The 21,125-nt window shown below is 40.8% G+C and overlaps 3 protein-coding genes across 15 annotated transcripts; all 3 read right to left on the reverse strand.

Moving 5' to 3' along the window:
- Positions 1-86: 86 nt before the first annotated feature.
- On the reverse strand, positions 87-4,337 carry stmn2a (stathmin 2a). The gene is made up of 5 exons (XM_029504534.1): positions 4,215-4,337; positions 2,158-2,253; positions 1,872-2,044; positions 1,559-1,750; positions 87-1,425 (listed from the first exon to the last, which is right to left on the reverse strand). The coding sequence occupies exons 1-5, from the start codon at positions 4,231-4,233 to the stop codon at positions 1,366-1,368; spliced, it is 540 nt and encodes a 179-aa protein (XP_029360394.1). The 5' UTR covers positions 4,234-4,337; the 3' UTR covers positions 87-1,365.
- Positions 4,338-5,274: 937 nt separating this feature from the next.
- On the reverse strand, positions 5,275-8,660 carry LOC115044485 (uridine phosphorylase 1-like). Of its 3 annotated transcripts, none has more exons than XM_029503512.1 (8): positions 8,605-8,660; positions 7,596-7,673; positions 7,372-7,483; positions 7,095-7,253; positions 6,868-6,982; positions 6,110-6,319; positions 5,868-6,014; positions 5,275-5,773 (listed from the first exon to the last, which is right to left on the reverse strand). In XM_029503512.1, exons 1-8 carry the CDS (start codon positions 8,643-8,645, stop codon positions 5,622-5,624), a joined length of 1,014 nt encoding a protein of 337 aa, XP_029359372.1. In that variant the 5' UTR covers positions 8,646-8,660; the 3' UTR covers positions 5,275-5,621. The 3 variants fall into 3 exon arrangements, with proteins under 3 accessions (XP_029359372.1, XP_029359374.1, XP_029359373.1); XM_029503514.1 differs by lacking the exon at positions 8,605-8,660 and adding an exon at positions 7,856-7,919; XM_029503513.1 differs by lacking the exon at positions 8,605-8,660 and adding an exon at positions 7,815-7,874.
- Positions 8,661-10,285: 1,625 nt separating this feature from the next.
- Positions 10,286-19,718, reverse strand: LOC115044486 (uridine phosphorylase 1-like). 11 transcript variants are annotated; one of them, XM_029503516.1, is made up of 11 exons: positions 19,542-19,698; positions 19,302-19,342; positions 18,151-18,262; positions 17,896-18,054; positions 17,669-17,783; positions 17,204-17,413; positions 16,968-17,114; positions 16,722-16,865; positions 13,131-13,249; positions 11,931-12,539; positions 10,331-11,843 (listed from the first exon to the last, which is right to left on the reverse strand). In XM_029503516.1, exons 2-9 carry the CDS (start codon positions 19,340-19,342, stop codon positions 13,209-13,211), a joined length of 969 nt encoding a protein of 322 aa, XP_029359376.1. In that variant the 5' UTR covers positions 19,542-19,698; the 3' UTR covers positions 10,331-11,843; positions 11,931-12,539; positions 13,131-13,208. The 11 variants fall into 11 exon arrangements, with proteins under 11 accessions (XP_029359385.1, XP_029359384.1, XP_029359380.1 ...); XM_029503520.1 differs by having other exon boundaries at positions 10,296-12,539; positions 19,302-19,345; positions 19,630-19,718; XM_029503522.1 differs by having other exon boundaries at positions 10,296-12,539; positions 19,302-19,345; positions 19,542-19,697.
- Positions 19,719-21,125: the final 1,407 nt, after the last annotated feature.

A 21,125-nucleotide genomic window follows, 5' to 3' on the forward strand; every position in this document is an offset into this window, starting at 1 on the left:
AGGCTGTGATTCTCAGGATGTGTAGATAACTGGTTCTTTTATTTGGCAGTTTACATTTTCCCTCCTCTTTTAGCACAGAAAATTATTAGATGGTGCATGCCATATTCACAGAACCCCAAACCTTTATTCAGCAAAGCTTTCACAGAGAAATATATGAAGGGAGAAACACAAGCAGCAGAGGATGCAAGCAGATATCAGTGGTATTGTATATTAAAAAGAGACTAGTTCAGTGTGCTGAATCTAAAGCATCCTGCATCCATTCTCTAGCTAATCCCCTAAAGAGAGCAGAGCTAATGATGCTTTAAGGTAAATTCGCATTCACATACACCCACACAGACATACGTTATGTTCTCGCTATCAATGTCGAAGTGGGAGCAACAGCACATTCCACTGTCCAAGACACTATGCATGGTACCAGTATGGTGTCATAACATTCAAGAGATTAATCCCCAAAAACTGTGTAAGTAGCCAAGTTTTTGGTTTGGCTGAAGATGGATTCATTGGGAAATGGCGTCGTCAGGGTATGTGGGAATCTGCAAGTGTATAAATAGTTGCTCCCATTGAGCAAAGACATTCTTAATAACAATAAGTCATCTCCCGAGTCCATTACCAAGCTCATCTCAGAGGAAGTGAACACTTTATCAAACTGTGGGTTTGGCGTATTGTTAAATTCCAAGCGTGCGTGTTGAGATTGAGAAGGTGTGCGTAAGGAAGATACAGATGGGATTACGTTGATATCTTGAGCAGTGTGTGGCCTAGGTACACCAACCATCATTCTTCACAAAGACACAGAAACATCATCATCATGACATCATCAGGAAACAACTGCAAATGTCAGTCCACAGTCAACTCACAACACCGAGGGCTTTCACAATAAAATGCTCGTAGAATCAATTTTCAAGAACTGAAACAATAATCAATGACAAACAAAATGTTTGAAATTGTACAGAGAAGTACACTACAATTTTTTGTTTGTACTTCACCTATTAGATAGACAGAGACAGAGAGAGAGAGAGAGAGAGAGAGAGAGAGAGAGAGAGGGGAGAGGGGGAAACTAGGGAGAGAGAAGAGATCTGGGGGGAAAAGTATTTACAAAACAAAAGCCATATTCTTGCACTTTCTCCAAAATCAACAAATCCATTCAATTCTCTGAACGAGTGTGATTGATTTTTGTATCGACTGAAAATACTGACAGTAGTGACTACCGGTGGTTTGGTGTGTTGCGATGTGGTGGTGAGGTCCTCGAACCTCTCGGCCTCCAGGGTTGGGTGTCTGTTCTGAGGAGGGTGAGGGCAGGGGCGAAGAAGGGACATGACTGAATAGAGGAATGTAAATGGACCATGGAAATCAAGACTTGTGTGAGGCTTATGCTGCCAGCTCTTCCCTCAGCTCTTTGTTCCTGCGCACTACAGCTGCATGTCTCTCCTGAAAGCACCACAACAACAGTCATTAGCTGTCAGCACAGTTTCCAGTCTTTGATTGGCAAATGTTTAGCTTTTCTGTTTTTTTTTTTTTTTCCTATGGGCCTGCCACAAAAATTCTGTGTCGTGTTTCTTACCTTCTCCTGTAGACGTTCAATCATGGCTGCCAAAAGGGCCTCACGGTTTTCCTTGATTTGCTCCATCTTCATCTGGAGCTTCTCCTCAGCCATCTTGCTGAAGTTGCTGTTCTCTTCCATGGCCTTTAGCAACACGTCCCTCTCATGCTCACGCTTTTCTGCCAAAGCCCTCAGAACCTGGGATTCTTGGTACTAAAATTTCACAACAAGAATAAAACAATGACTTTTGAGTCGTTTATTATCCCAAAGATTATTCTCTCCCTTTTAGATTTGAAAAAAAAAAAAAGCTCTAACAAACAAATAAAACACTCACCTTCCTCCGTTCCTCAGCGGCTTCCAGTTTCTTCTCAATATCCTCCAAAGAGATAGCTCTCTTTGGGGGTGAGGGGAGGTTATGGTTTCCATCTGACATTGGAGACTGAGCCTTGAGAATCACCTCAAAAGCCTGGCCCGAGGCCCGCTTGTTTATAGGTTTGACCTCCATGTCTGTATATTAGAGTGTCACAATGATAACGCCAGCAAAATCCATCGGCAAGAATAGAATATATCTGTCAAATTATTAATACTTGTGTCTGTATTTACAGGGCAGTTATATTTACCTTCAAACTCAGACATGAGCTTGTTGCGTGACTCTGGGTAGAAGCAGGAACAGATAAGGGAGAGGACGGACAGCTCCTTCATCTTTTCTTTGTATGCTGTGAGAGGAGAAACACATAGCATAGCATCAATGTGAGTCTGTGTAACTAAAGAAATGGGATAAAGAACATCCACTCAAATTACCTCACAAGGACATACAATGCTTTTTTTTTTTTGATTAAATATGCATGAGATATTTCCATATTAACAACATAAATGAGGAAAAGAAAAATGGACCAATGAACAAATAAGCATAAGATGGCCACTGCATGAACGATTGTGCATGCTAATAACATAAGTGCTGAGCTACTTAATCATTTGTTGAATGAATTTTTTTTATTTTGAATTGATTTTTACATTTTTTTTTCATGTTAACTAAGGGCGTTACAAACTACACAAACACTAATAGCCCCACCCAATCCCATCACCAATCTGTGACAACGGGAAAAGAGCAATGAGTGATTATATGACACCAGAGGGAGAAAAGAATAGAATAAATACACTGAATGGACAGATTACATTAATAAACCAGAGCTTCATGTATGTGAACAGCACTATGTGCTGACAGAGGGGACACTACTGTTACCTTTATTGGATATTGTGATGTGTTTCATTCAATAAATCACAAATCAGCTTTGTCCAACATCAATTTACAATCTGAATAAATCGAATAACAATGTAGGCCTGTAGGTCTGGGTATTCAATGTCCTGTTGACTGTTTATCATAAAAATCAGAAACACCAACAGCTGACTGTTGTCATAATCATCAAGTATCCCTGATCAATGATCCTCACATTTTTTTAATGCCTTTTGTTCCTGTAATGGACGCAACATGATGGCCAGTTACTCTGGAAATGTTTTCACGTTTTCTATTCTTCATGGAGAACTACAGATTGTCAGGGAAGCAAAGCCTTCTGCTGCAAAGGCCAGCGTGTGAAGCAGCCCCTTGCTGCAGGGCTGGCCTGCCTCCCACCCAGCCATGCACCTGTCTGGTCCGCTACATCCTCTGCCCCCACACACCCTGCGATCAAGCCCGGCTGCACACTGCACACACACTGTATTTATCATGACCGAATTGTATGTTCAAATACCAGAAATGTTTCTAAAATGCATACAGAGCCTTAACATACCATGGAAACAAATAACAAATGTCCGGCCTACAACAATAACTGCCCATCAGAGGGAATGACTAATGCATATCACAGTGTAGTTATAATCTGTCAGTGTAAGCTTCATTCTGCTCATCTTTAGACCTAAATGTTTGCAATTGGAGTCTCTTCTTTTGCACATCTATTAAATTTCTATTACGGTTAAGAAAAAAAAAAGGCAGCAGCACATTTGTCACAGATGGTGATGCATCCTTGGTATGTCAGACACAGGAAAAGCTATAGAGATGAATTAAATCCCAAATAAATGAAACGATGAACAATGTCCACTTTAAATAGTCAGCTTGGAGCTGTTTATGTTTCATTTTAGCCCATCAGACTGATGGAGCCCTCTGAACCTCGCTATCGGCTAAATGGTGGGCAGCCCAGCATCTTGGGTGGGGTCCGTCTGCATTATGCTGCATGTTGGGGCCGCTGTAGCTTGAACAGCAGGTGCAGCCGTGTAAATAAAGCTGTCTGTAACCAATCCTTACTGTCGACAGCCACAGACGAAATGAGGAAGGTCACAATCACGTAGATGATGAAGATAAAGGAGACATTTAAGGAGCCTAAGAGCGCAGGATGCTTGGCGTGCACACATATAATCCTGCTCTCAGACAATAGACCAGGGAAAGGCAGACAATTTTTAAGGTGCGTGGAGCATCTCTGCACAGTTTTAGTCTGGAAAATAAAAGAAAGAAAGAAAGAAAGAAAAAGACACGAAATGGAGAACATTTTTTCATTGGAGCCCCCACAGACTCACGACCACCAGTCGGTAGACGGTACCCTGGCCGAGTCAGAGGTATCCACCTATCCACACATCCACCCACCCCCACATCCATGGATGCATCGTTTTTGATAGGAAACATGCTCACCGGTTGCTGTTTTAGCCATGGTGGATGGATTTCCTCGGAGGGGGGACGCTGTAGCTCTGCTCAGGTGAACGGTTATGCTGCTTAAGGCACTGAGTCAGCGAACAGACCGGGGCAGGATCGGATGGCAGACGGGAGGTGAGCGCGCACGGGAGCGCGCAGGCAGACCCTCCTCTGTCCTCTGACGCGCAGAGGCGTTTTTCAGCATCCACTGTAGGCCTAACCTTGTACAGCTGACAATCTGAGGACAGACACATAAACTGGCAAATATGCTCTCCAGACTAGATTCTTGCGACATGTGTTTCTCTGGATTCACATTTAATGAGCTACAAATGAGATCCAAATCAACAGTTCAGTAAATATTGATGAAAAATAAGGCACGCAACAGATGATTCATCTCGCCAGATATGACACGGCCGCAAAGTGACCTATTTATATTTTTTGCGAATGCAAAATAATGGACTGTGATTTGAAATAAAAACACTGAGTAGTGTATAATATCTTCAGTAAATTGGTATTATTTGAATGCTTATTCCTAAAAAAAATTGTACATTTCTAATGGCAAATGTTTTTAAATTTATTTCACATTTTTGTTTTCTGCAAATTTATCAAGAAGACAAGGAACACTGAAATATCACAAAGTATTGTATTCAGCTATGACACATTTCTCAAACGGCTCCCATTTCTCTTGATCTCCAAACCCTAACTGGATGATTTGGAAAGGCACCCATGAGTCACTTCATTTCAAATATTTTCACTGACACGTTGCACGAGTTATAATGAGTTTGGCACTTCCAGCAGAGGTCAGAGGAGGCTCTCTGAGCTGGTTTCCTCAGTATGCAAAACAGAAACAAACCTTGGTCAGATCACCCTTTTTCTGGGATACATTTTCTCCACTTTTACAGCTTTGCATGTGATTCCTTCCTCCTCATGGCACCTCTAATGTTTATAAGGGGGCTTAGATCTGCAGTTTCAAGACCAAACAAAAGAAAAAAATCCTCTCGTTTTTGCTTTCAGATATCTGAGTTTCTTGTACCAAAGTCAGGACATGAGACAGTTTCAATTGGCATTAGGCTTTATTTGATATTGTGCGGAATTTCCTTGGCAACTTGAGTTATGAAATGTTGCAATTCATAAATCAAGAATGAAACTTTGGCAAACTTTGATTAAAGTATAAACAACACATAAAACACATTTTGAATTAAAGCACTTTGTAGTCATGTTCCATGAGTTTTGCAGAGATCCAATAGCAGCACAAAAATAAGCATTGGGATAAACACAGGCATCAATATCAGTATAAAAATGAGATAAAAAAGATATTTGGTGATCATAGGCTAAAGCTCAGTGATTACTTCGGAAATTGGATCATTTTAAATCTGAGAATTCGATGTGGCTTAAATGCCGGTATGCTCAGTTACCTGCTGCTTTTGCTTTCAGTTGTTTCTTAATAAAGTGCCCCACCAGTATCTGAGGATGTTCTTGGAATCCAACGAGAACTTCATGAGAGCTGGTCAGCTGATCCCCCTTCAGTCGATCCAATAACGTCACACAAACCACAGCAGCTGTATGCAACAAGAAATAGATGACAATCAAACGATGAGCGGGATTTTAAGACAACCTTGTTACAACACTGAAAATGATTTTTTTTTTTCTTACCGCGTATCCCACTCAGTTTGCACATAGCAGCGAAAACTGTCGCCTCCATCTCAATATTGCAGACTCCTGCGTCCCTGACTTTATTGAGGTAGGCTTGTTTGTCCGCCTCAGTGTAGTAGCAAAAAGCCCCGTCCAAACGGGCCTGACCTGGGAAATTGATCGGAGAGGGAAGTTAGACAGGAGGATAGCGCCACAGCTGTCTGTGAATAATGTCAGGGACACACCAATGCGATAAAACGTACCCTCATAGAAATCCATTGTACACATGGTGTTTCCTACCACTGTCGGAAACTGTTTCAGCTCATTGCCGCACTGCAACAGCTCCTGAGCCAGGCTTTGGTCCAGATCAGTACTGCGCTCCACTGTCTGCCCCAGGATGACCTGCTCAAACTTGGGCAGGAGCATGTCATTCAGAGCCTGTTTGGTCACAACAACGGTGCCAGGCTCAACCCCTAAAAAACAAAAGTGGAAAGCAATATTACAAAAAAAAAAAAAAAAATCTGCACTGGAAGTCCAGACAGTATAAATCGAAAGACTGTCATTGTCATGTATGTTCAAATGACACGATGCATAGCCGATATAATTCCACTGGCCATGCTGGAATATAGCTATCTGGCTCTTAGAGTTATTTTAATGGAATTATTTGTATCTGCTGCTAAATATCAGAAACAAAAGTAAGAACACTTTTCTCTCATTCACTCTGCCCAAAAGACTGAGAAAATGTGGCATCTGTTTTGTGGTAAAAACAAAGAAAATGTGTTATTATGGACAAACTCAGCACTAAATCAGACCGCACCAACTAATCCACTGTGCGGCAAAGCCAAGAAATTCTCTCTAAACCTAAATTTGGTAAATTCATTTTCGTCACACAAAGCAAACCTATTCGGAGTAGTAGTATTATTATCATTCATGATTTGATTGCACAACAAATGTCTAGTTAGCGGTGTCATTTGGGACTAAAACAACAACTAAAACATTTCTAAATAAATAATAAACTTACCAATTCCACCTGATGTGCCAATGCGCATAATTGTAACATCCGTGCAACGAGCGTGATGGAGGAGTTTTATTAGCTCATGCAGCATGATGGCAATAGATGGAACACCCATTCCATGCTGAAAACAAAGGAGGCAATTCTTGAGTGTATGAAACAAAGGCTCCATCTGTTTGTATAGCATTTGCTCACAAATAAAATTAAATATATTTGATGTTTTTGTTCATACATACGCTGACGGAGAGCACAGGGCCGACTTTGTACATGACATATCTGTCCGTTCCAGCACAGATATTTGGATAGTCTGAGTTTGGGTCTTGCATATTGAGCTCAGCAGCAATGTACTCAATGAACGATTTCATTCTCGTAGAGCTGCCCCCAACACACACGAACTAAAGGAAGACACACACGCAAAAAAAAAAACCTCAAATAATTTGATAAGATAATCACCCCCCCCCCCCCCCCCCACACACACACACACACACAAATGAGTGTTAAAACAATCATTACTTTGACATCACCAAACATAGCTGGCAGGTCGTGAGTTCCAGTACCAAGACTGAAATGGTAGAGAATGTCCTCTGTCATCGCATCCAGGTGCGGGTTGTGCACAGAAACAGGTCTTAAAAAAGGAAAGAGATTCTCGTCTGATCATTTATGCCTCAGCTCAGCTGGTAAAATCGCTTCAACCAAACATTATGTTTTAAAGTTTGGACTGGACAGGAACTTCTCACCTGCTGGCTGACATGATTGCTTTCCCTTCAGAAGTCCTGCAGAATTCCGTGATTTGAAAATTGATTCGATCCGGCGACCTGGAAAAAGACGAAAGAGTATCTCAACTTTTTTTTTTTTTCCACATTCAACATCTCATCAGAGACGATATAGACTTATCACCAGAGATGAAAATGATGAAAATGATATAATTCAGTGACTCTTCAATCTAGAAAGTGCACCTTCAGTTCGAAGCAACGGGACAGCGAAAAGCGACACTCACCGTTGGTATGATCCTCAGAGAGAGAGACTACGATATTTATTGATACAGAAAGCATTTTCACTTTCCACAGATCCGACCCAACCCAGCGATGATGTGGAGCACCTTCCCCTCAATTCAAACTTTTTTTTTTTTACGGGAATACAACAAGCCCTATTGTTTTCCTGTTTCCTGACTTTCATTTTCAACTCGTTTTCATTATTAAGAAAAAAAAATATGTTTATTGGATTAGGGTTAGCAAAATGCCTCTTGTATCGTGTGTGTGTGTGTGTGTGTGTGTGTGTGGTTGGGTGTGAGAGAGAGAGAGAGAGAGAGAGAGAGACGGAGTCAAAAGCATTATTCGCATTATTAGTGTTGTTTTTGCTTTTAATGATTCCCAAGTATGCAGTTATAATATATCAAAATAGCCTGCACCCATGCATGTAAGGGTCAGTGACAGCCCTACGTGTACAGGATCGGTGCATCTTTGTTGTTTAGTTGTTTGAAAGTCGCGTAGTTCAGCTAAAAGACCGCAGCCGAAAGAACTAAAAGAGACAAGTGGTACAGGCAGGTTTCACGGTGCCAACTTCCTGCTCTGAAGACATTGTGGGGCCATAACTTGTGATCTGGTGCACCGAAAATAAAAATGTATTGAAGCTGAACTTAACATGCATCTTATCATGCCCATCGTGAGTCTGCTTTCCTCCTGTGGCCTTAAGTTATGTGCCATCAACGGCAGGCAAGAAAAAATATTAGGGGCCTTTGGAAATTACCTGGAATCGCAGTTTTGTCTTTCTTTGTTATATCCTTCCATAATTAAAATCTGAAGGTTAGAGATGATCAAACAAACTGTCAAAGGTTCAAACAACAAAAGTGAACCCACAATACAGATAAGAATACAAATAAGAAAGGTGCTCAAGTGAGTTACAGTGACAAGTTTCAAGACAGTTACAGTGCTCAAGTGAAAATATGACTCATAAGTCTGTAGCCTATAGACAGAGAGAATCTGGCTGATTAAGCAGGGCTATGACAGGAAGGAGGGCAGGCAGGAAAGAAACTCACACAGGCCATTCCAGGACATGAGCACAAGTTCATAGTGCTTGTGTTGACTGTAGTCAAAAACAAGAAACCAAACTGTACAGGCCAAGAGTGTTAATGCGAAGGATGAAACATCAGACTTGTACAGTAATTATAGAAATATGTATGAGATATGTGAATGTGTGGGAGAGCGGGAGACCACAGGAGTCCCTCCCAGCATTGCGAAATAACAGATAACAAAGGGCAACCAACACACAAACAACAAACTCAGGAGACCTGGAACCCCAAACAAAATTATGGCACAGCCAGCAGAGAATGAAGTTGTTGGCCACTGTCCAGCTGAATGAACTTCCTGGTGTCCTCACACTACCCCTGATTCTGTGTGACGGGACACACCATGAGTTATGACTTCCCTCCCCCACTAACTGAAGCAGTTTCACGTTTTTGGTTATAGCTCTTTCTCTCTACGTTCCGAAGTGTGACTCAAATTTGACATATTAGAACCCATATACTGTTTTCAAAATCTGACTGATCAGCTTTGAATAGAAGTAGAGGAACATCTGGTTCATTTAGCCAAGAGATCTTTTGCATGTGCGTGGTTTTTCTGTTGTTGTCAAACGGTCTGGTAGCGTTGATCACGTGATATTATTCATTCTGAGAAACTTTTGTGTGCAAGCCTTTTCCGGTAAGAACAGTCTATTGGCCAATATGTTGTGTTCTTTTATTTCTGTTTCATTTTCAATAGCCTGGCTGAAGCCTGAACTTCAAAGAACACTTCAAATAACGTAACTTTTTTCATCTTCACCGTCAAATAAAAAAACATCTCCAAAAACAAACCTCTAATCTGATGCCTGATCTGGAAAAACCAGGTATTCAAAATTGGATTTACGGTTATTCTAAGCCTAACTCTCTCCCCTCTGGCATAAACCATGAAAACCTTTCCCACGTCCAACTAGCTGAGATTTTACTGATCAGAGGTTAGATTAGGTCACGATTGAAATTTTTGTTTTGTGAACGACAGGCTACAAGTTTACTCCACATCTCTAAACATATGTAGATGTGTTCATGCCATGACAATGCCAACTGTTGAATGCCACAAAAATAATGCTGTTTAATTGACCACACCCCATCAGTTTCATTCAGAGGGACTGTGATCACTGGTTTCCAAATGCTGAACCTGCTGCTAGAAATCTAGTGTCGACTGTTTAACTCAAACATGAGTTTCAAACATCATATCCCAAAACTTGTGCAGTATTTTTCCCTTCAAATGAGAATCATCTTTAAAATCCTAATCTGGAAAAAACTGCACCTGCAAAAGTGGACTAATTTAACTCCCTCCTCTCTATCATGAGCTATGAAAAACTTTCCAACTGCCACCTAGCTCAGATTTTACTCATCACCTTTAAAAAAAAAAATAACAGAAACATTATAGAATGCCATATCAGTCAAAACAGATACTCAGGCAACATCCTTCCCTCTGGCTGTTCCCAAAAGTGAAAGCTTTGGCCTAAAGGTGACAGCACATTTACAGTCAGCACCGCTCACTTTTGAAGCAGCATGCCAAAAGGACATAAGGCTGGCAGAATACAAAGGTAATTGCGCAATTGGCAGCTCAGCTGTTCCACGACCAGTCATGTGATATTTAATTGTTATCTCATTTACAAGGAGCAGACATAGGGTCTAGAGTTCATTTCAAATGAAGCATATGCGTTTGGATTCAAGTGAGGTCAACTCTCAAAATTAATACTAGAAAGCTGTCACTTTTAATGAAGCAAGCCTTCATTAGACAGAAAAATCAAAACTACACCCATCAGAAAGATAGCAAAAACATTAGCTGTGGTCAAATCGACTAATCGGTACATTCTTAAAAAGAAAGAAAGCACTGGTGAGCTCAACAACGGACGATAGAAGAATCCTTTCCCTTGTCAAGAAAATCCCCTTCACAACAGTTGGCCAGACAAGGAGATTGAGAGAAGACTTCACAAGAGTGAATACAGAGGGTTCACCACAAGGCGTAAACCATTGGTGAGCCTCAGAAACAGAAATGCCAGATTAGAGTTTGCCTAAAAACATCTAAAAGGGCCTGTGCAGTTCTCAAACAGCATCATATTGACAGATGAGACATAGATCGAGTTGTACTAGAATGATGGGACAGGCATACCACCTCATCAGTGGAGCTTGGTGGTGGTGATGGAATGGCGTGGGCATGTACAGCTGCCAGCGGAACTGGTTCTCTTATATTGATTGATAATTTGACTGCCCACAAAAGCAGCGCGATTAATTCTGAAGTGTTTCGGGCAATATTATCTGCTCATATTCAGCCAAATGCTTCAGAACTCACTGGACAGTGCTTCACTGTGGACAATGACCCGAAGCATACTGCAAAAGCAACCCAAGAGCTTTTTAAAGCAAAGAAGTGGAATTTTCTGCAGCAGCCAAATCAATCACCTGACCTGAACCCAACGGAGCATGTGTTTCACTTACTAAAGACAAAACAACCCCAAGAACAAGCATCAGGGCATCACCAAGGATAACCAAGCATCTAGTGAGTTCTCTGGGCTTGAGGCTTCAGGCATCATCTGGATCCAAAGGATGTGTAACCATGTATTTTAAGTGACAATTTGATTGCTGATTATGTTAGTTTGTGGTGTTATTTTTGGTCCCTTCAAATGATGGCGGGCACATAAAATGTCATAAAGAGTTGAATAGTTGATCCCAAGATGCAGACAAAAGAACTCTGAAGACAGTTCTCATGAAGCCACAAGGGAATGGATTTATTTAACAGAGATGCGTTTGGGATGCAGAGCTTTTGAGAGTGTGTGAGTGGGACTGCAGCAGAACAGGTTTTGGTTGCTGACTGGGGAGTTGCAAGGGGAGAGTGATCCAAATGTCGGAGGAGTCGGGGAAGCAGGGCTGAACAGAGCAGAGAGGAGTCCAGGATACTGAGTCACAGCAGAAGGACAGGAACTGGGGACTTGATTGCAAAAGGAGAGCCGAGTTAGAAACACAAAACACAAACTCAAAGTGAACATGAAACTCATCTGGAGCCAAGGTGTGGTACCGCATGGGTAAGCAAACAATCTGGCGATGAGTGGTGAGCGGAACCAGGCTTTTTTATCCAGAGAGGAGAGAAAGTGGCTTAATTTCCGATGACCGGCAGGCGTGCAGGTGAGTGGTGACTCCAGCTCCGCCCAGCTCCAGACAGACCCACGACAAACAAGACAGGAAGACAAGACAACAAAAGGGGAGGGAGAACTACGAAAACACTACACCATTTCCCCAAAAACTAAAGCTCAACGTCAGCACTTAAAGCACATTTTTGTTGTTTCATTTCAAATACATTGTGGTGGTGCTGAAATGCTGAAAATTGTGTCAGTGTCCAAATATTTATGGGCTTGACTGTATGCGATAAGCCCTGCGAAGGACTGGCGACCCGTGCAGGCCGACTCCAGCACCCCCTGTGACCCTTCAGTGAAAGCAGTATGCAATGAGTGAGAGGGAGTATCTGATAACAGAAGAATCAGTCACTTCTTTTAAGCCATTCCTGAAGACAAATTTTGTGTTTTTGCTGTCCCTCTGTTATGCTGTCACTGCATGCATGTTCTTTCATCCAGTTTCAGTATGGGCTGCTGTCCGACTTTCTGTTTCTGTCACCAGTATTGCTTTTGATCTGTGAGTCAAAGGTACTATATCAATAAAGTTTTTATTATTATTATTATTATTACTACTACTACCTAAAAAAGCAGCAGCATGATGGCAAAAAACATAAAATAGTGGGGTCAACTGTGTGTGTCAAAAAGAAACTCACACCTAGAAACTGACCTTTATATCATCATGATAAGAGGTGAAAGGTTTTGCAATCAACTGTGTGTTGGCAAGAATGGTGCTGCGTCTGCACTCTCCACATAAACCTCTTATGTAAAGACTTAGAAATCCTGACTCAGACTCTATCAAAGATCCACTTCCCATTTGCAAATGTGACAGTTAAATAAAACTTTGTGTGACAGTTAGTCAGAAAAATGTGCTCTGTTGTGAATTACACCAAAGAACAGTAATAAAAGTATGCTGTGTCCATTGTAGGCATGTTAAATACCTTAAAGGAAATAATGTGATGGACCTGCATGCCACCAATACATTTCTCTCAGTGTGCCTCACACTGCTCAAGCTCAGATCATCCAGACATATTATTCTCTTTCAGCCAGTATAGCTCTTTCACCAGGAGGCCCAGTTGCAGTTAGAATTTTGCCAAGGATGGACCTACCAAGGGCCTTTACACAACGTCATGGTCAGCTTCCAGTAGCTCATCTCTGTTCAGCTCCTCCCCTCCTTCCAGAGACCTCTAAAAGCAGGTAGATTGATGGTAGCAGGTGGACGTTCTGCCTTTTTAGAGAAAAAAAAGTAACAATATCAAAGTAAGACCAGCCATTGGGATATATTGCATCATTCCTCAAAGCCAAAGATGGGCCACGGGTATATGCACCCAACACAGCAAGTCCTGGAACCTTTATTGGCCATCACAGAGAAACAGGAACTGCTTATACCTTGAAACTTGAAGAAGTAGTAGTGGTGTCACGTGAATTGTGCCATGAAACCAATGTCTAAAACCAAGGCAAACACCAAATTGTGTTTCACAGGTCTATTAGGTGCGATGGCAAGAATGGTAACTGCTGCCAGGGTTCATATTAGGATATTTGATCCAAAGAGCTTTTGTCAGGTTCAGGGAACTTCCTGTAGCTATGAGTTGAGATGCGATGCAGATGTTCTGCCGAATGGGTATATTCTCCAACAGTAAAGCCCTAATGGGAGATTTATGAGATTATGTCTCCACCCATTTGGTACCCCAAATGAAGTTGCATGTATGCCACCTTTTCCCTGCAGGAACACATCAACTACAGTTGGGCGCATCCTTCTTACAGGAAGCCAGAGACTTGGTGCACTAGTTGGGGCAACTGGTGGTATTAAGCGATTGTGAAATATAACAGCGGAGAAATTATTTTGTATTAGTAGTTGTGTGTATGTGTGAGTAACAATGGCCACACCCTTGTATAAACACGTTGCCTTTCAGCACTCCCCATCCAAGGCCTGTTAGCAGACAACATCTATTGCTTTCTGGTAAATCAGTATAATCTCATTGTACGCATCGTCCTCCAAAATGAACAGGGAAAATTCTTAGTCCAGCAGGAACAGCTGGATAATGTGTAAGTGTTGCATGTGATGAGAACTTGTCTCATTCCCAAACAGTTGTATAGACAAGTTCTCAAGTGGCTTTCCCCCCGTTAGCTACTTGCAGCTGGGCAATTCGCCCAGAACTCTGTGAATTGCTAAACATGAAAGCAAAGCGGATTATAGAAGCAGCATGCATTTCTCTACTTCCTTATTTTTATTTTCTTTACATATAGCCATAGCAGTTTAAGAAAATTGTTTCGTTAGAAACCATTAGAGAATGTTTCTGTCTGAAAAGCTGGAAGACAAATCACTTTGACAAGAAAACATCTCAAAGAGTAACAGTTGCAACATTTGGTATGGATTTAGGAAAAAGTAATCACTTTGATTTTGTTTTTCAAATTAAAAATATCGGATGCAACTCAGTACTGTCTGCATATCTAAAATGTTCAAAAGTGTTGTAAATGGTTGTAAATGGACTTTGATTGGGAAGTATCTGATCAGATTATTATTTATTAGTCAGTAACTTTTGGCAGGGACAGAGTGGCAGAAAGAATATACTGATGACTGTGAATGTGGCATAGCCCTCAGATTTCAGGAATCACAAAGCACATCTGTTTAGTAAGTTAGAGATGTGTAGTTGACTGCAGCTTGAAGTGGCAGTAACTCCTTAAATTATTTTGACAAGGTCTTTGAGAATCTTCAAAAGGCAATGAAATTAACTTCAGGATTCCTGCATGTGTGTGTGTGTGTTTACTGAATTGCAAACTGGCTCCCACGCACCACTGCTGCACTGTTTAGCCCGCCAGACTCGGCCCTAAGCCCGAAACAAATGATCTCTTTTTATTTTTGGCTGGAACTGTAGCCACCTGTGTTGGTTTGTTTCATTTTTCTTGGTTGTTTAAAAATGTGCAAATTGTTAATAAGCATATTTTTTAATTTACAGCATTTACTTGTTAAAAACACTTCATATTTTTACTTAACTTTTAACATTACATTTAATTACTTTTTAAGTACATTTAAAAACTACTTTTGAAACTCAAATAGAGTAAATATCAGCTACTTTTACCCACTATTATTTCCAAAAAAGTGATTGTCATATTTACTTGAGCGTTTTTCCAGCAAGGGAACTATGAGTTTTAGGTACTTTATACAAGACTGAATTTATATTGCATTGAAAAGGTTCCTGTAAAATACATAAACAACAATACATAATGATTCAGAGAACAAGAAGTTTTGTTTTCCATTGCCAATAAGAATACACTAAATGTAGACTGTTTCAGTTTTCACTCTGCCGTCAAACCACAAAAATAGCGTCCAAATGGAAGCCAGAGTCGTGCTTGTCTTTAGTTATCTGCATGTGGGAAGCAGCGAGACTATTATACACAAAGACACAAACACACAAGCTCCTATAAAGAGTATTTCTATTAGTCTCATGCTGCAGAGTATTTAAACAGTGTTTAAGGGGATGACAGACATGTAGAATGAAGCTCAGTGAGGGAGTTTGTTAATGTAATGTGTTACAACTAAATTTATTACACATGTTGACTTGATGTGGAGCTGTTTGCCAAGTGTTCCTATATTTGTTATATGGCAGTGTTTTTTCATGACTTTTGCAACACAAGAATTGTGTTTTTGGCTCTAATTTGTTTGTAGGACGGCGTTTGTCAAAAATTATGCAGCGGAAGATTGATTGAAAATGTTTTTTCTTAAGCCTCGGTGCGGTTTGAAGGGTTCTCTGCTGACATCCATGGGATTGTTACCGTAACAGCAGGCAAATTGGTTGAACACTGAACAAGCACGTAGGAGCAGTTTTTGCTGTTGGAAAATCCCTTCAGTGTGTGGTGTAGATTGTTAGTATAAGTTGGGGAGTAAGGAGTAGGACTGTCAGATAACCGTTTTTTGATATTACAATATTATCAACGTCTAGCTGAGTCTCTTGTAAGTCCTCTATCTTGCCTCCCATGCTTCTGCAGCCTGCAGGTGCTCATAATGTTTTGGCTGATTAGTGAATATGAAAATGTAATTACATGTTACAAATGAAACATTGCTCTCACTTGAAACAAGTCAGAGTGGAACAAGTTTAGATGGGAGGAGGTCTTTTAGGTCCTATAAATATTTAAACAAGTCTACTTCTTAAAGAAAAGTGTCAAATACAGACTCCATAAAAAAAAAAAAAATACTATACTACATATATATATATGTTTGTAGAGAATTTCAACACACTATAACATCACAAGGACACAGAGTTATATGATATCAATTTGTTCACATTAATGCAATGAGGAACATTTCATTCATGGGGTGATTCTAGTTCAAGTTTTACAGGTAAGGAACTTTTTATGTTTTACAAAGAGAGAATTTACAGTGAAACATTCAAAGACAATGGGGTTCCATATTACAGTAGAAAGCTCAGTTAAATTGTTGAAGAAAAATACAAGACAAAACTAAATGGAACCTCAATCTCTCAGATTTATGATGCCAAAGAGAGAGAAAAAAAAAGAAAAGAAAACAAAAATAAGTGATTGCTTTTTGCAGATTTATGGTATGGTTACAGATGAGCAGGAATGGATTCATAGAAAGAAAATGTTTATAACTCGGTCAATGCTTTGCATTATGTTTTCCTTCTCAATACAACAACATATGATCTAGTTTGCATGACAGTGAGATACCATGTATGACTAGTTACCTGCTGCTTTGGCCTTTAACTGTTTCTTAATATAGTGGCCCACCAGTATCTGAGGTCTTTGCTGGTAATCACGAAGAACTTCGTGAGAGCTGTTCAGCTGATCCCCCTTCAGCCGATCCAATAACGTCACACAAACCACAGCAGCTTTATACAATAAGAAATTAATGGAGAACACTGAGCAAAATTGAAGACACACTTCTGCACTGAAAAGATATAATTTCATCTGATAATGGATTTTTTTCTTACCACGTATCCCACTCAGTTTGCACATAGCAGCGAAAGCTGATGACTCCATCTCAATATTGCAGACTCCTGCTTCTTTGGCTTTATTAAGGTAGGCTTGCTTGTCCTCCTCAGTATAAGAGCAAAAAGCCCCGTCCAAACGGGCCTGACCTGGGAAATTGATCGGAGAGAGAAGTTAGACAGGAGAATAGCGCTACTGGTTAACTGCAAATGTCTGTGAATAATGTGATAACACGTACCCTCATAGAAATCCATTGTACACATGGTGTTTCCTACCACTGTCGGAAACTGTTTCAGCTCATTGCCGCACTGCAACAGCTCCTGAGCCAGGCTTTGGTCCAGATCAGTACTGCGCACCACTGTCTGCCCCAGAATGACCTGCTCAAACTTGGGCAGGAAGGTGGCATCCACAGACTGTTTGGTGACAACAACAGTGCCAGGCTCAAGCCCTAAAGACCACGATTGTGAAGTGAGGTAAACAATGTGCAGACTAAATCCACAGAAAGCAAAGATGTTTCCCATATATTTTAAAATGGCACGAGACCAGTGATCCTCAAAATTTTTCTGTCATTCCCCACTTTGGATGAGGGGGAACTCTTAAACCCCCTTCATCCAAGCCCCTTAACCCAAACAATGTATGTAAACTTAAAGCACATTGGGAATGTGATGAAAAAAATTAAAGTTGAAATAAATAATAAACTTACCAATTCCACCTGACGTGCCAATGCGTATAATTGTAACATCCGTGCAACGAGCATGATGGAGGAGTTTTATTAGCTCATGCAGCATGATGGCAATAGATGGAACACCCATTCCATGCTGAAAACAAAGGAGGCAATGCTTGAGTGTATGAAACAAAGGCTCCATCTGTTTGTATAGCATTTGCTCACAAATAAAATTAAATATATTTGATGTTTTTGTTCATACATACGCTGACGGAGAGCACAGGACCAACTTTGTACATGGCATATCGGTCTGTTCCAGCACAGATATTTGGATAGTCTGAGTTTGGGTCTTGCAGACTGACCTCAGCAGCAATGTACTCAATGAACGATTTCATTCTCCAAGGACTTCCCCCAACACACACAAACTAAAAGGAAATACACACAGAACATATAAATATTGGCTAATAAAGATAATTACAGAAAGTTTTTCTTTTAGAAATAAAAGTCATAATTATCATTACTTTGACATCACCAAACATAGCTGGCAGATTGTGAGTTCCTGTTCCAAGACTGAAATGGTAGAGAATGTCATCTTTCAGTGCATCCAGGTGTGGGTTGTGCAAACAAACAGGTCTAAATGGGAATAAGCACAGATATTAAAGGGTCAGTTCTATTTTGCCTATTAAAGTCAGAGGTTCAATTCAGGGGAACTGTGGCTCGTGCTACAAGCCCGAGAAAAATCAAGTAAACCAAGTGAAATTGGCTGACTGCCATGTTATTTTCTTAACATGATGACGCTAATCCTAAAATTGGTCATTTGATCATGTGTTCAGTTATAGTTGACTGTATACACATGTGGTCCCAAATTACAAAAAAGAAAAAAGAGGAGGTGCACTTGCTGCACGGGTTGAAATTTAATGTTGGTGGGCACAAGAGACACATGAGCAACTAATTGTGTAAGGCTGTATGCTGTCAGCTATACAGTGTGGAGTATACCTGCGTGTGTTTGCCACTTTTCTTGTATTTCCCTAACCCAATATATTTTGAAGATAAGACTTTTTTTTTAACATTTAACCACTAAACATATTAATAATTGCACATCTTAAGACATTTGAAATATTTTATTTCCTTGCAATGGGAGCCATTTCTTGCCTGTTTGCTTATTCCCTCAGGGGCTGCCTCGTCTTCTTCTCTTCATTTTTGTTTGTGTGTTGCTTTATTTGTTCAGCAGCTTCACTGAGGTGGAGGGAGTCAGGGGCGTTTTGGGTTGGTTATTTTTTTGGAATGTATAAACATCCTTCAGTAGGCGAGACTTGTTACTTCCAGTGTGTGCTATTCGCTCAACCTCAGTCCTGCTGACTGTAAAGTGAGGAATGTGTATTAACTTGATTTCTGTATAAAATAAAAGGAATTGCTTTAATTAACAAAGTGGCCAATTCGTTAAAACAAACGCTTTACTCTTCACTCTACTGTTCGTCGGTGATTGTCTTTTTTGATAGCAGTGACCGTATGTGGGTGTAGAGGAAGGAAAAATGAACGTGCAGGACTTGACAGCACCAATGGGGGCTTCAAAGGCGCGTTGGGGTAATTTAACAAGCGTTAATTATGTGTCAGGAAACATAAGCAACACACCGGGATATCCGGATATGAGGGGAAAGGACGAGTTTCTCACCTGCCGCACGACACGTTTGGTTCTTCTTCTTTTGACTCCATCTGCTGGGGGGAAAGGAAAAAAAAAAAAAAAAAAAAAAACCTGCTGATTCCGACACAAGTGTAATTCAACGAGCAGGAATCAAACCAACCTCGAAACAGCACCTGGACGTTACATTAGGACATGGAGTCATTCTCACCTCAAACTAAATTAAAACATTTTATAGACATTTTAATATCCATTCGCAGCATTATCACACACCGCACTTTGTTGTCTGCCTCAGGGGGATCACCTCTGAGATGAGATGAGCCAGCGGGGCTGTGCAGAGCTACAACAGACGAACACTCACTTCCGTTGTGTGGGAAAATGTTGGTAGACGGCCGTTTTCCGCTTTCCTGCTATTACTTTCGCTCTCAAGTCATCGTCGGCACGTAAAACGAGACCCTGTGACGTCGGCCGCGTCACCGGCGTCGCGGCCGCCCCACAGTGCCTTGGTGGACGTGAGACGGTCGGCAGCGGGCACGCGCAGAGGTAGCGACGCGGCAGGCGTGTGTCCGCAGCGCGTTATCGACCCCATAATGATCCGAGAGAGCTCCATCACAACAGGGTTTGTGCAGCCATCAGCGAGTTAAAGGGCGCAAACAGCACAACGCGCAATTGGCCTACAGAGCGATTTCACGGTGACGCCGAAGAATCTCCAGAAAATACTACATGCTACGTTTAAATCTGCCCACGGCCGGCACTAAAAACTGCTTTATCTCAGCATCATATGAATCCGAGGACCCGGGGGGTGGGACAAACCACCGCATCCCGGTGACTTCATAAGCAAAACCTGTGACTTTATTACACAAACATTACCAGCTCATGCAGATGGCCGATGACAGGGAAACATGGAGGCCGCTTACGGGTCATATCTGTGGGGGGCTCAAGCTGAATGTAACATCAACAACGTTGCCTCATTTGGCTTCAAAAAGTCGTGTGGCTTTTTTTTTTAAGTCACCTCTTACCATTATTATTTTACTTAGAAATTAAATGTTTTTTATGTTTTTTAAATGTTGTATTCAAATGTTAAATCTAAATATTTATACTTATACTTTAGATTTATATATAAATCTGAAGAGTAAATATTAAATGTAAATGTTCTGGGTGAACCTAAATATTTAGCAAATATGCACATTGACGCTGCCGGTCACCGGAAGTGCCAAAATAAAAGCTCGAGATGATCAGGCCAGATCATGTGTTTATAACAATCAAAAACGAATTAAAACCACTTATCGAGGGAAGTGAACACTTAAAACTGCATACAATCGAAAAAAAGAAAACATATTTGGAGAAATTTTATTTGAGGTGTACTTTGAATTTTCAGTGACCATAATTTGCTTTTCAACAGGAAAGCAACCCTAAAAACCTCCAGGCTCTTTAAGTGCTATTTGACTAAGGAAATGAGGGAGCGCTGAGTCCGATGACCTGGCTTCCACAATCACCTGACCTAAACCCAAATGAGATGGTTCGGGATGAGTTGGACCTGCAACATGTAAATATCAACATACAATGATTTTATCAAAGGGCTTTCACTGAAAACAGCTCCCAGCAAAAGATCAACTAAACACAATAATATTCAAGATTTTTCTTTTTTTGTAACCAGCAGGCAACATATTTGTATGAGAAAGTGGAGCTGAGAATAAGTGAGAGTTCTAATCTACTCGTGAACCTATCCTGATTATCAGACAGGTGGCCACATGCAGTCTGTCAATGGCACGGTATCCAAAGCCTAGTGAGTGTCCATTTCCCTCTAAATGGGACCACAATTTCAAAAATGGACTTTGCGTTTTACTGGGGAAGACT

Source organism: Echeneis naucrates, chromosome 6 (genome assembly GCF_900963305.1).
Source record: "Echeneis naucrates chromosome 6, fEcheNa1.1, whole genome shotgun sequence".
Classification (NCBI taxonomy): Eukaryota; Metazoa; Chordata; class Actinopteri; order Carangiformes; family Echeneidae; genus Echeneis; species Echeneis naucrates.